The sequence below is a fragment of the Sebastes fasciatus genome, chromosome 11 (genome assembly GCF_043250625.1).
Source record: "Sebastes fasciatus isolate fSebFas1 chromosome 11, fSebFas1.pri, whole genome shotgun sequence".
Taxonomy (NCBI): domain Eukaryota; kingdom Metazoa; phylum Chordata; class Actinopteri; order Perciformes; family Sebastidae; genus Sebastes; species Sebastes fasciatus.
In genome coordinates this window covers 10,832,677-10,846,010 of record NC_133805.1, presented here as the reverse complement: position 1 = coordinate 10,846,010, position 13,334 = coordinate 10,832,677, and the positions used below count along the sequence as shown (strand labels likewise).

Below are 13,334 nucleotides of genomic sequence, written 5' to 3'. Positions count from 1 at the left end.
ATTAATACAGTATTTATCACACATTTTCCAAGCTTTCTTTCCCACTTTGTCAATTAACCAGCACGAACGCGCACGTCATCACGTAACGCGCATTACGCAGGTGCGTCTCAAGTCAGGTGCGGTTTCAAATTGTTTGTTTTAGCATCAACAGTCTGCTGGATTCATCTCGCTCAATTTATCAACGTCAGAGTGCACGTCGCCTCAGTTTAGACCGTTTTCCACATGAACACACCTGAACAGGGATGAACAAAACGAGCCACAATGGAAGAGGTAACTTTTAAAAGAGCTACACTATGTTTGTTTTTAAGACAATTTGTTCACTAGTTTAGCTTTATCATAGGGGTGGTTTGGCTTAGCTTGGCTATCACAATTCTAAATACTATAGTGACAAAACATGTTCTCATTCACTTCTACTGGTATCTAGTCATGCAGATAGTTTTGGTTTTATTTGCCCAGGTTTCCAGATAGATATCTATTTACATATCTGAGATATCTGCCTCCACCTCAAAACAATGGCTGCAAATTTATTTTTGTGATGCTCACAGCATTGAGGAATTACATAAACAAGCATCATCTGTTCTGAGAAACATTGCACCTGTTATTCTGGATAACCCATAGACCTCAAGGTCAAGAGTTTATTCTCATAATTTATTATTATGTCTAATATTTTAGTTAATCATTTGTTTTATAAAATGTCAGAAAACTGTGAAACATGCCCATCATAATCCCCTAAAGCCCAAGTTTCTTCTGCACTATATTCATTTTTAACAGTTTCTTCTGCGCTATATTCATTTTTAACAGTTTGTTCATCTCCTGTTATTTTTATATCTGGTATATTTTTTTTATACTCTGTATTACTTACTTGTGTCTTTTTACTAACATGTTTTGCACTATGGAACTGTGATGCTGGAAACTTGAATTTCCCTCGGGATCAATAAAGTTACTATCTATCTATCTATCTATCTATTTAGTTTTGTCCACCCAACAGTTCAAATCCCATATTGCAAACATTTGAGAAGATTTGACGATTAATTGATTATCTAAATTGTAATCGACAAAACAATTATGGTAAATGGACCTGCATTTATATAACACCTTTCTAGTCTTTTCTGACCACTCAAAGCGCTTTACACTATATGTCAGCATTCACCCATTCACACACACATTCATACTCTGGCTTCCATACAAGGTGCCCATCAGGATGTGATCTAAATACTCACACACCGATGGCACAGCCTTCAGGACCAATTTGGGGTTAAGTATCTTGTTCAAAGAGATGTGGACCGGAGGAGCCGGGTATGGAACCGCCGACCGCAGCCACAGCCGCCCCATTTGATTATCAAACAACTGAAGCTCTACTCTGTTTCTGGAAAAGAGATGTTCAAATATAAATTGCATTCACCTCAATTGTATTGGAGTGAAGGCAGAAATCTTAAAGATGGATATTTCCAAATCTGAGCTTGTAAAACCAAAACTATCTGCATAACTAGATACCACTAGGGGCTGGGAGTGAGTGAGAAAATGCTTTGTGTAATTTTGGTAAACCAAACCTTAAATTACGTTGTGTCAGCATTGGGGTTTGGCTAGTAAGAAAGTAAGTTGTCTGTGAAAGTAATAGCATTTCTATTAATCCAATGATTAATGATTTTTTTTGTGTGTGTCTTTTTTCACTGGAGGTACCGAGCACTTTCAAAGCTCTGAGGGCCAAGTTTCAGGAAGAGGCCCTCCTGGCTCAATCCAAAACCAGCCGACCAGCTGTTGCGGAGAAACCCAAACACCTTCCTCCTCCTGGAGGTCACTGCAGCTCCGTGGTCAGCAGTATTAATATTGCTGTGGAAAACAAGACCGTGGCTCCCCGGGTCATCTTCAGAGATGGGCTGCGGGCATCTGGAGGCAAGCGACCAATTTCCCTTCCGCCACAACCTCAGCAGACCTCCCCCCCATCCCAGCTGGCTAATGGAGACGGCACAACAAGGCAGTCCCTCAAAGACAGACACATGCCTCTGGTGCTTCCTGTCCTGCCTGTGAAAGAGCAAAAGACAGAACCGCCGGCCAAAAAGGAGCACAAACTGAAACCAGAGCCGCAAACTAAAATCAAGAAGAAAGGTTTGCTGCTTCCTTTCAAGTCAGCCAAAGCGTCAAAGGCCAGTTCAGTAAATGGAGATGAGCCTACGTATGCTGATTTGACCACCAGACCTGCCAGTGCTCCCAGCGAGTTGCCCTCTGTGGAAAAACAAAACGCAGAAAACGGGGTTTCGCACCCGAGTGACCAGTCCAGCCCGGATATCCCAATCACCCCTCCTTCTGCAGAGACAAGTGTTGACTTCGAAAAAAAAGTTCTTAACTCTTTGGAGAGGGCCAAGAAGAAGTTTTCACGCAGGCCGATGTTGATCTCTGCCAAACCGAAGAGCTTGCGTTCCCCTGACTACGTCTCAAAAGACAAGGCGTTCCCTTTGCCGCCAAAGAACATTGTTGAACCTGATCTACCCATACCGCCACCACCCTGTCTTCCTCACCTGGCTTGTCTATCGGCCCGGCCTTTCTTCAAATCCAATCACCCTGCACACAGTAAGTCATATTCAGTGATAAACATATTTTGTTCACATCAGACACATTTCTCTTCTTAGGAGCCGTACACATGCCACGTCTAAAAACGCGTGGAAAACGCCAATTGTGCTGCTTTTTTTCTTTCCAATGTGCTTGGGAGGCTGTGCTCCTGTCACGCCTGTTGTCACAAAGCAACCAAAACCTGCGTGCTGTGATGACGATGAAGTTGCAGTAATTTAACAGGAAGCCTCGCTGACTAAACAATCAAAACAAAGATAAATGCATTCCCAGCACCGTAAATCCCTCACCGTATCGATTTCTCTGTGTCAGTTTGGTTGACCTTTTCAGCCGGATGTTGTGCCGTCCTTGGTCAGAGAGGGTGAAGCCAGGAACATAGTCGTAAAGCTCTGGGTAGCTCTGCACTAAAACGATTAACTTCTCCATATTTACTGTAGACTGATACTGAACAGAAGAAAGAAAAGATATCTGCTGGCTGTGATTGGTTGTTCCTCATCACATGACATGCGGTGCGGGCTGCAGCGTTCAACTATTTTTTATCTCGGGTTACAGCCGTCGTGGCCTGAAAAAATAGGGGCTTGGGAAATGCATCTAAATTGACAGTGTATTTGAGCACGCAAAAGATGTGGCATGTGTTCAGCCCTTCATACTGTTTATACAGATTTTTAATGCATTTGTGATATTGTATTTCCCAATGGCTAGAGTCTGCGTTGGATAGACACTTTGGCAGGGATAAAGCTCTTCCCTCTGTCGGGACTAGTGAACCTCGTCCACCCTCTGCTCCTCGGAAGAAGCCTCTACCTGACTTGAGGTCATTGGGGCTACCACCTCCAAAACCCCTCACACCACCATTAGTAGATCTTGGCTGTTACCACCGACCCACAGTGAACGGTTTGTTAACTTGCTTTAATTGTTTGTTTTTGGTTTCCATCGACTTTTGTGGCTACAGACAAAAAGTTCTATTTTACTTGGACATCGCTCACTGTGTCTTATGCGTACTGCAGTTTGCATCATACTTATTTGTGGTCAAGTTGAACATCTGCTCAAGTACTGACTTTGGTTTCCTATTATAGAGGTGTCACCAGGTCTTAGCCAAGCACCAAGCGAAGAGCCAGAGTCTGAGCACCCATCCGTCTCCCACTCTGATCTAGACGCTCCAGAGTTTCCAGACTTTGAGATTTCAGAGATGGAAACAGCAGAGGTGGATGCTGTGGACATTGGTTCGCTAGAACTGGAGGCCTTGGACTTCGTCAGCACTGACCTTCCTGTATCAGATGACTGGGGGGTCGCCAATTTCGAGGATCCGCAGCCTGACTTATCAGTGTGTGATCCTGTAGAGCCCCTTATGGGCACCGGCGTCCAAGATCTGAACCTCGGCAGCGAAAACATAATACCCCTCGATCCAGCCAGCTTCCCTGAACCAATAAACTTTTCAGAGTTCCCAGAGCTGGCTCTGCCTGAGTGGCCTCAGAGCGAGGAGGTGGTCGTAGATCCTCTTTCTGGCTCTCAAGCTGATGAGACTGATCTGGGAGATGCTGAGTCACCGGAAATGGTCAATGGTACCCACGCAGCTTTGAGTGATGGAATCCAGCCACATCCCAAGTGAGTTTTTCTAGCACCTGCAATCACACTCTGGTCCATTTTTTTTCAGTTTGTTATGACATGTTTGTTTTAACAATGTTTTTTCTGAATTTTGTTAATACAACTCTGACAATTCACTGCACAAACATGTTTGGACTGAAAGATATCCCACCTACCCCCCACCGACCCATGACAACACCCAGAGAGCACACAACTAAAACCACGCAAGGAAAACAAGTGTACAAAAATAAATAAATAAATGCACACAAATATACAAATAAAATAATCATAGTTAAAAGAAGGAAAATAAAGAAGGATAAATTGTTAGTGGTCTATGACAGTACCCCGTATTATCTAGGGCACTAACATGCATAAAAACAAGCACAGGAAAAATGTGAACATGTGTCCTTCCCATGCTTCATTTGAAACATTCCTGGTCATATATACACCAAGTTATCTAAGCCTAAGGCGTCAACACGACTAAGGAAAGGTTGCCATATCAAAGAATACTTGTCAGCTTACCCCTTAATAGTGAACCTGATCTTGTCCGACTTAATAAAATACAACATATCTTTAAAAAGGTTTAGTTTTATTGTTGTTTAAAGTAAAATTTTGTAGTACCGCACCAAATAAAGCAAGGGAGGCTGATGGTTCTAAGGAGTTATCAGTAGTTTTGGAAACCATATTGAATATTCATTTTCCTTCTGTTTTGCTCCTCTCTAGTGAATCTCAACAGGACAGCTACTATGAAGCGTGCGATAATGTGTATGAGGATGTCGACACCATTCACAGATTCGTCTTGGGCCAGAGCTCGCGTAAACGAAAAAATGGTTCGAAGAGTAAGAGTAAGTTTACTTAATATTTCTTCTCCATGTAAGATCATTTGCAGATATTCGTTGTCCCTGTTTAACTTCCCTGTTAACCATTTTTTACAGATCCAAATGCTGACAACCACCCTGTGGTAACTATCTGTTTTTAATTGAATTGAGTTTAAAATCATCTTAGTGAGTCAGAACAGTTGAGTTTATGGTCAGAGACGCATCCTGTGCAATGAAGAAACAATGTGACTCTGTTTAACAATCATCTGTGGTAAATTAAAAATCATGTGTGTTTATTTGAAGAAGGAGGAGGCGTCTCTTCACATATGGCCGCGGAATCCATGGTATGTCTTTTTTTTCCAAACATACAAGTCCTGTGTTTTATCAGTGACATTTGTTTTTTGTCAGGCAGAAGGCAGCCATTGATTTCTTTTTTTCTCGCTGTGTAGGGGCAGCGTATCAGGAGAACACGCTCATTCAGCCCATAATCATGTCCACAGGTACGTTAGACATCTCCCCTCTCATGCAGCTTGACGCTTATTCCCTCTGTTCTCACTTTGTTATTTCTTATTCAGTTATTTTTTACTAGCATTTGGTTCCATTTATATTTCAGGTGGTACATGTAATCTTTATGGAAAACAAGTTTTCTTATTTGTCGCTGAACAGTCAGATTTTCTTTTGCAGTAAAGAACGCCAAAGCCCCAACAGTGCTGACCATAAAGAACAGAAGAAGAGGGAAAAGCATCGACTGGAGAAGGAGAAAAAGGAGCAAAAAGAAAGAGGGAAGAAGGAAAATGAAATGAAAAAGAAGTTCAAAGTAAGTTAGGCATTCACTTGACTTAGTAGTTGACTGTTGTCAGTCTTGTAGAGCTGTTTTTTTTCTCTCTCGTCTACTTTTAAAAGGTCTTGTGCCTCATTGAGACACTGCAAATATTTCATCCTGCATTTTAATGAATGTCTTAGTATCACAATGATGGTCAATGAATAGCGGTAAACAATTCACTGCTTAGCTGTTCTCAATCCAAACTAGAGCCTCTTAATACTGAAATTTGACTCTCAAGGTGACGGGCGAAGAGGAGCCCTTGTACCACGCCAAGGTGATGGTGGCTAGCAAGGTTCGCAAGAACGACCTTCCAGTGACGAGCAGGGACACGGTCAGCATCATTCGCACCACCAACTGCCCCAAGGGCAAATGGCTGGCCCGGGACGCCAACCACAAGTGTGAGTTTAGACGCGTGTCGTTTTGTTTCCATGTGAGCCCGAGAATTGAAATCAGGATTTGGGATATGACGATGCACTTGTGTTTAACCTAGACTTAAAGGTATAATATGTAATTGTAAACACACCGAGAGAGAGAGAGAGAGAGAGCGCCGCTAGTGGTAACAAAGCAGTGAATCAGAGAAATTAAACGTTATTTTGTGATTGTTTCACGGCGGTTACGTTCTAAAACACAAATAAATACACAACTAACTCCGCAGAGGAGAGACAGAGGAACAGGGGAACTCACAGCGACGTAACAAACCCGTTCTCATCCGTCAAATACGGCTGCAAAACATCTAAAAGGGGGACTTGTGCCCATCGATGTATAATGCTTGTGAGTCTGTATCAGAAGCTGAGGGGCGTGACAAAGCGGTGGCATTTGTCCACCTGAATGGGCTGCACACCCTGCACGCTGTTTTTAGCTGGGGGTTACACCCCCACATAGGGCCCAGAGGCTGTTGGCTGAAGCCCAGCAGCGTCCCGAGTAAAGCAAAACAAGAAGAAAAGAGAAAATACAGGCAGAGGGCTGCAGGGTCTCCACAGAAACAGACACCACCACACACTTCTAGTGAGGCATATGTGAAGATTGAGAGGGTTTGTTTTTATATCTGTCCATACATATATCTTTTTTTTTAAAGAGTCTAAGCATGTGTTGACTTCACCTGAATAACATCTAATCACATAGAAGTAATGGGAATTCTTTACAGGAGTCTTTTTTTCACATTTACACCACAGTTTCTCAGTGTTATCAGTAACTACTCTATTCTTGGTATTGCAGACGGTTATATTTCAGTGATGAATGTGGAACTAAATATCAAAGAGATGCTGGAGCTTGGCAAGAAGGCCCAAGCAGCTGGACGAGGAGGCAACCTGGAGGGAGATACCATCAGCATCGGGAGCAGGTACCGGGCAGCCCACTGATAAAATGCTTTGGTATCTCAATTAATAAAGATTTGTAACCGGCCCTTGCTTGCCAGTCCATCAGTGTGTTTCATCATCGATGGGGTCATAACTCTTTTCTTTGTTTTGCAGATCCTCTAACCACCCTGTACTAACAAGCAGTTGTAAGTGCCGCCAGCCTCTGCACAAAAACATTAAGCTCTATGGTTAACTTACTATCATTAGACTGGTTTTACTGTCACCTCTAACAAAAACACACTGCAGTCTGATAAAGATGTACACGTAAAACTTCAGTAGGCAGAATGTTTTGGCATCATTGTGAAAAAATTCTATAATAACCTTAAGCTTTAAAAAAAATCTAGCCCATGACGGCCAATCACAGGTCATTTCAGAGAGAGAGCGTTCCTATTGGCTGTTCATTCAACGGAGGCAGCTGTCAATCACTCACAAACTCCGATCAAATGGTGAAACTAGGCAGCGCTGATCAAATATGAATCAATATTCTGTAACTGTAATGCCTATTTCTTGCCTCAAATGTTTTCAGAAACATCTTGTAGAGTACTGTTTAGCTGTAAAATGATTGATTGATTGGAGTTCGTGAGTGATTGACAGCTGCTCAGAGACGGCAAGGCTCCAGCTCGGCTCTGATTGGTTGTTTTCCTCCGGTCTGTGAAATCTTGTAGATGCCGTTAGGAGCACCGGAGGAGGCATAGGAACATAATTTTTTCACAAATTACCTGTCTCATGCACTACTGTCAGGATATAGTGACCGTTTTATAAAATTAACTTTTTAATTATATTTGCTCGGAGTTACCGACTGCAGCTTTAACATGTTGATATAATAGATGGACTTGTTGACTGACAGAGAGCAGTTGCACAGCGGTTGGCAACCGGCCCAAAGACTCACACGAAGCAGTGCCTTGGCCTGATATAACTTAACTAGTTGTCATCTGCTCGACGGCCATGTGTTGTTTTATGATTGTGAAGGAATTCAATGTTTCCAAGCTGGTGGTTTTAGTTTCAACGCTGCCAAACATCTATCATCACCATACATGCTGTGCTTAATCAAAGTAATTTGCTTTTCCACAGTCACGGATGACAGTGAGGAGTGGGCATGTGAAGATGAGACCCTCTCACCGGCCAGTGAAAGCCAGTACGTACTGTCCTTCACTGTGGCTTAAAGTTGCAAAATGCTTGTTCTTTCCAAGAAGAATGACAGAAACCATTGACCACATAACATAAAGTACATTTATTCCCTCTGAAATATATGGCTGAATTTATGTGGCACACACACTATATGTTATTATTTTTCTCTCTTTTCATTCTGTATAGCAGCTTTCCCCATCAGACTGCCTCTCTGCCGGAGATGTGTGAGTACATTTTACATCCGGTCCTTTTGAAGTGAAAACATGAGAACACAACATGGCCCCCCCCCCCCTCCTCTCAGCCTTCTGGTTTAAAGGGAAATAAAAAGCTCTGCCTGTGGTTGTTTTATGTTATGCATTGACATATGGCAGCCTGTAACAAGCCTTTGATGTGCACTTTTACCATGCCTCTTCCTTACTCCCTCCCTCCTCTGTCATACTGTCCTCACCCCCCTCCATCCCTCCCTCCCTCACCCACCCACCCACCACCTCTGCCCTTCATGTGTTGGCTCTGACAGCATGTGGCCATGTCGGCGCCCAGCACACTCTGAGCGATGCCAACCTGGAGGACCTACACACACAGTAAGTCTCAAAGCGGATACCTTGGCATGTTTTCCCTTGGTTACTCATATGTACATAAATCTCTCTACATCCACGTCTTCTCAAGACGGCGAGTGCGTACCTATATACAGTATTTCTTCATGAGTAACTAAATCTTAAACATTGGTAAGAAGAAAAATAATGTTAAGAGCTAAAGAATTTGATAATGGGAAACATTATACATCAATTTGTAGAGTGTGTTCATTATAGTCCTCGACTACAGTGTTTCCCAAACTTTTTTCTGGGTATCCACTTTTTAAAACTCACAAACCATCGCGACCCAATTCATAATAGGCCTTATCTATAAATTGTGAATTTGTGCGAAAATGAACATTCCTGACCATCTTTACTGCCATTTCCACATCACCTTATATGATCCTGAATAGGTAAACCAGCCATTTCGAAGAGATACATTTGATAAACAACTTTGTTTTCTGCTCAAAAATACTTTATAAATGAGACCAAATAAATACATTTAAGAGGAGTTAACAGGCTCTCATTTTTTCCTCTCATCAGTAAAACAAACAGAATTGTACACCTTAGATTCAATGTTGTAAGTAGCCTACAATTATCAAAACAATACGAACATTCAGGCTCCCTCATTTGGCTCAAAGGTGTACTGCAGATATAAATCTTAAATAAGGCCATGGAAGAAATTCTGCAAATTTATTTGGCGACCCTAATAAAATCTTGTGCAACCCACCTGTGGGTCCCGACCCAGTCTTTGGTCTTTGTCTATAGCTCTACTATATGATTACAGGAGAGACCAAAGACAATAGTTTGTGCATTGGATGACACTACACACCAAACTAACTACTGTTTTTGATAAATCTACAGATTATTTTCTCAATCTATGAATCGTTTCTTCTGTAAAATGTCAAAAGTAGTGAAAAATGCTCTCATTATAATTTCCCAGAGTTTAAGATTAGGTATTTAAATAGCTTGTTTTGTCCGACCAGCAGTCTGAATCCCAAAGAGATTCAGTTTACCTAGATATATAACAAAGGAAAGCAGCAAATCGGCACATCTGAGGAGCCGAAACAAACAAATATTTTGCATTTTTGCATGAAAATGATGATTACATAAGAAACTGATTGGGAAAATAGTATCCCTTTTTAACTTTCTGACGATTGTCTAATTGATTAAGTGATTTAGTTGTTTCAGCTCAACACCAAACAGCATAAAAGTTTTATCAAAGCCGGAACTCGGATGCTTCCAAGTCAAAGTTACCAGATTTGGATGGCACCAAATAGTCTAGTCAGAGCCCAACCGGCCCAATTGTCATAAAAGTAGCCCAAACGTATTGGTGAGGGTTTTATCCAGCATCGTATGTATGAAATAATCTGAGTCTGAAGTGGGATATGATGATATTTTATACACGCAATATACACGCACAGTTTTATTTAAACTATGCCTGCATGTAGACAACACAGAACCTCTTGTACACAAACACTGATCATCATAAGCTTAATAAAGGTAGTATTTATTTCAGGGTAACTGTTTTGGATTATACATAATATATTGTATAAGTGCTCCTCGCCCTCTGTTGGTCACTGATGAAAAATAATACAGTAAAATAGAATAGAAATCCTTTATTATTATTGCATAGAGTACAACGAAATTAAATAAAATTCCTGACGGTGCATACACACATATTAAACAGTAATACAAATAAAGAAGAGTAAAAAATATATATTATAAATAGATAATGTTTATTTGCTTGACCTATAAAAACAGCAAGATATTGCACGTTGCTAAGCTGTATTGGCTCTATATATATATATACAAGTAATAAATATGTACAAAGGAATAAACTAAGGTGTAGTTGGAATGTAATCATGTAGTTCTAGTAGTAAAACAAGTCTTAACCGTTTCTTGTCTTCAACCTTTAGGACGAGACACGAGGCCCTGCAGAAACTAGCCATCTTCTTTCAACACAGCAAAGATGAGTTTGGAGACATCCCAGATGGCGGCGGAGCGACCCCCACAAAGTACAGTATTCTCTTATCCATCTCCATCACCTCAACCATTACTTTATTGAAACTGATCTTATGTCCAATGATCAGGGTCTGAAATTAACTCTTTTCACAGCCTGACACTGTGGCAGGCAAGTATTTATTTTTTTATCTGCCACTTTTGAAATCTCTGCGCTAAATGAAGGAATAACATTTTAGATCTGATGTCATTCAATGTTCAATATATTTTACACAAAACATTATATACACGGTAAATTACAGTGTTTGAATTACACCGTGGCTTCCGGGGAGGGAGGGTACTGTACACAGTACTGTACTTTGTTACCGTCATCTATAGAGGTTGTTTGCATAAAAACACACAATTCAAATGATTATGATTATTTAAATATTTGCTTTGATTAAAACAAATCCTGGCAAGCTGCTTAGAGTAAGTGTTGGGAGGTTAAACAGGTCATAATTCCCATTCCCATCATTGTTTTTCTCTCTCCCTCGTGGCTCCGATCCAAAACAACTGAAACATGATACAGCATGTGTATGCGTCACTGTGCATGCGTAACTGTCGGAAAGCCTCAATACAGAGGAATCAATAGTCATGGAGGCATGGGATGCCAAGGAATCAGACAACTTAGAACCGGTTCTCTATTCCCATCTCTAGCGTTTTCCCTGTTGTCTGTCAAAGTGGAGGATGGCCTGACGATTTCACCCGTGGCGGGTGCTAATTTCAGACCCTTCCAATGATGTTGTCATATTCAAAAAATCTATAATCAACGACCCTGTTAATGATATAAAATGTTTATTTGTTTCTTCATTTTTTATCCATTCTCTACGCAAAGTGCTGAGCCATCAAGTAAGTTTTGAATTCTTTCCATGACTCCACTGTTGTCACCACGTGTGTCACACTCACTGATAATGGTGAAGCTAAGAGGAGGGCACTTGCACATCTTGGCGCCCTGGCTGTGATGGAAAATGACTTGTAGGGTGCATTTATCGGACTCCTGTAACCTGGAGACATGGTGCAGGACACACTGCAGAGACAGTTCAAAGTTAACGTGACGTTTTTTTATCTGCTCGTCTTCATCCAGACTTCTTGTGTGCTGTTGAGGAGCCTCCGTATCCGTAAGTGTTGACAGGTTTCCTTCTAATCAGCAAGGGGACGCTTGCCTTTGATTGATTTATATTAGTACTCAGAGATATTGCCAAAGTATAAAGTAATATTGCCAGTACTTCAGGTTCTTCGACATTCCCCTGAACTGTGTTGTCCCATTGTTTGTTTTGTCTGACAGTGAACAGAAAGTTGACTTCACGGAGTTGGAGCTGCTTCCTCCTCCGCCTCTATATGCCGACGCCTTCTGATTACCAGGTCAGCTGGAGCAAGTAATGTTAGCATGAAAAACTTAAACAGTTCGCTTTTTGGATTTGATACCATGAAGAATATGTGCCATCAAGTCCAGTTTGCCATGTGTTTGGAAATGTATTTTTGATCCTCTACAGTGAAGAAAAGAAACAATTGAGAACGGAGCTGCTGATGTGACTGTACTATAATTTTGATTTCACTTTTTTTTGTTTGGTTTGTTGTTCATATTTCACGTTGTTGTTCTACACTTTTCTTCTCTCTGTTACTGTTAACGGAGCACAAACTGAATCATTGCACTTTATCCAATGACATAAAGTAGCCAATTATAGAGGCTTAAATTTAAGGATTTGTTTGTATTTGCATGTGAATTTTTCTTTTGTTTCTGTGTTACATCCAATAAATATTTGTTATTGATTTATGCTTTTGATGACATTGTTTGTCCCTGATTGAAACAGACTGCTGGAACAATCATAATGTATAAAGTGTAGTTCCCATAGACCTTCAGTGATTCACTCCTGAGATACGTGATGCAATCCCTCTCTTATTCTGTTTATTATCAGCACTTCACTCTCACTTGATACTTTGTCAAGGCACAAATATAAGCCTTGCACCATCTACATTTTGTTGCTTGAATTTCATTACACTTTTCAGGGTTTATCATGGTGCAAATATGTCACATGGAAGAAGTCTGTATTGCATCTTGTCTTTTTTTGTTGGTTTTCCACAGATTATACCAATTTAAAGCTTCAGTAAAGAAGGGAAAAAAGTGGAAAACAGACCTAACCACATAAGTGGACACCTTATGCTCCTATTCCTGGGTCTTTTTCTCATGGGAAACACTTCATTTTACAGGTCTGCAAAGTTCATGGTAATTGGGTGATAATTAGCAAGTAACCTATTTGAATATTTCTTTGGGATTACCCCAATATTTACCTCAAAATGTATCAAAAATGTATTATAAACATTATTTAATAATTATATGCTAAAATAGCATATAATTAAATAAGCTTAGGCTTGAGAAGCGGCTGCTCTTCATGGAAGATGGAAAACCAAAACAAATAGAAGACACTTCTGATTAGGCAAAAATCTCCCCATTGTGTGACTTATCTACACAAAGGTAATCTAATGTCATGAT

At 40.8% G+C, this 13,334-nt stretch overlaps 1 protein-coding gene across 6 annotated transcripts; it reads left to right on the top strand.

Annotated features, from left to right (window-relative positions):
• Positions 1-84: 84 nt before the first annotated feature.
• Positions 85-12,613, top strand: LOC141776746 (uncharacterized). Of its 6 annotated transcripts, XM_074650525.1 has the most exons (20): positions 86-270; positions 1,677-2,568; positions 3,268-3,456; positions 3,639-4,167; positions 4,870-4,991; positions 5,082-5,107; positions 5,268-5,308; positions 5,414-5,464; positions 5,649-5,781; positions 6,026-6,185; positions 7,003-7,126; positions 7,257-7,288; positions 8,214-8,277; positions 8,457-8,494; positions 8,788-8,851; positions 10,762-10,860; positions 11,679-11,692; positions 11,928-11,961; positions 12,129-12,205; positions 12,337-12,613. In XM_074650525.1, exons 1-19 carry the CDS (start codon positions 262-264, stop codon positions 12,196-12,198), a joined length of 2,691 nt encoding a protein of 896 aa, XP_074506626.1. In that variant the 5' UTR covers positions 86-261; the 3' UTR covers positions 12,199-12,205; positions 12,337-12,613. The 6 variants fall into 6 exon arrangements, 5 of the variants coding, with proteins under 5 accessions (XP_074506630.1, XP_074506626.1, XP_074506629.1 ...); XR_012595804.1 differs by lacking the exon at positions 11,679-11,692 and having other exon boundaries at positions 85-270; XM_074650528.1 differs by having other exon boundaries at positions 4,870-4,985; positions 12,129-12,613.
• The last annotated feature ends 721 nt before the right edge of the window (positions 12,614-13,334 follow it).

Bases quoted from the DNA above. Each gene is read 5' to 3' on its own strand.
- LOC141776746 (XM_074650525.1), top strand. The intron at 8,495-8,787 runs GTGAGTACATTT...TGGCTCTGACAG, and splicing joins TGCCTCTCTGCCGGAGATGT to CATGTGGCCATGTCGGCGCC. The intron at 8,852-10,761 runs GTAAGTCTCAAA...TTCAACCTTTAG, and splicing joins CTGGAGGACCTACACACACA to GACGAGACACGAGGCCCTGC.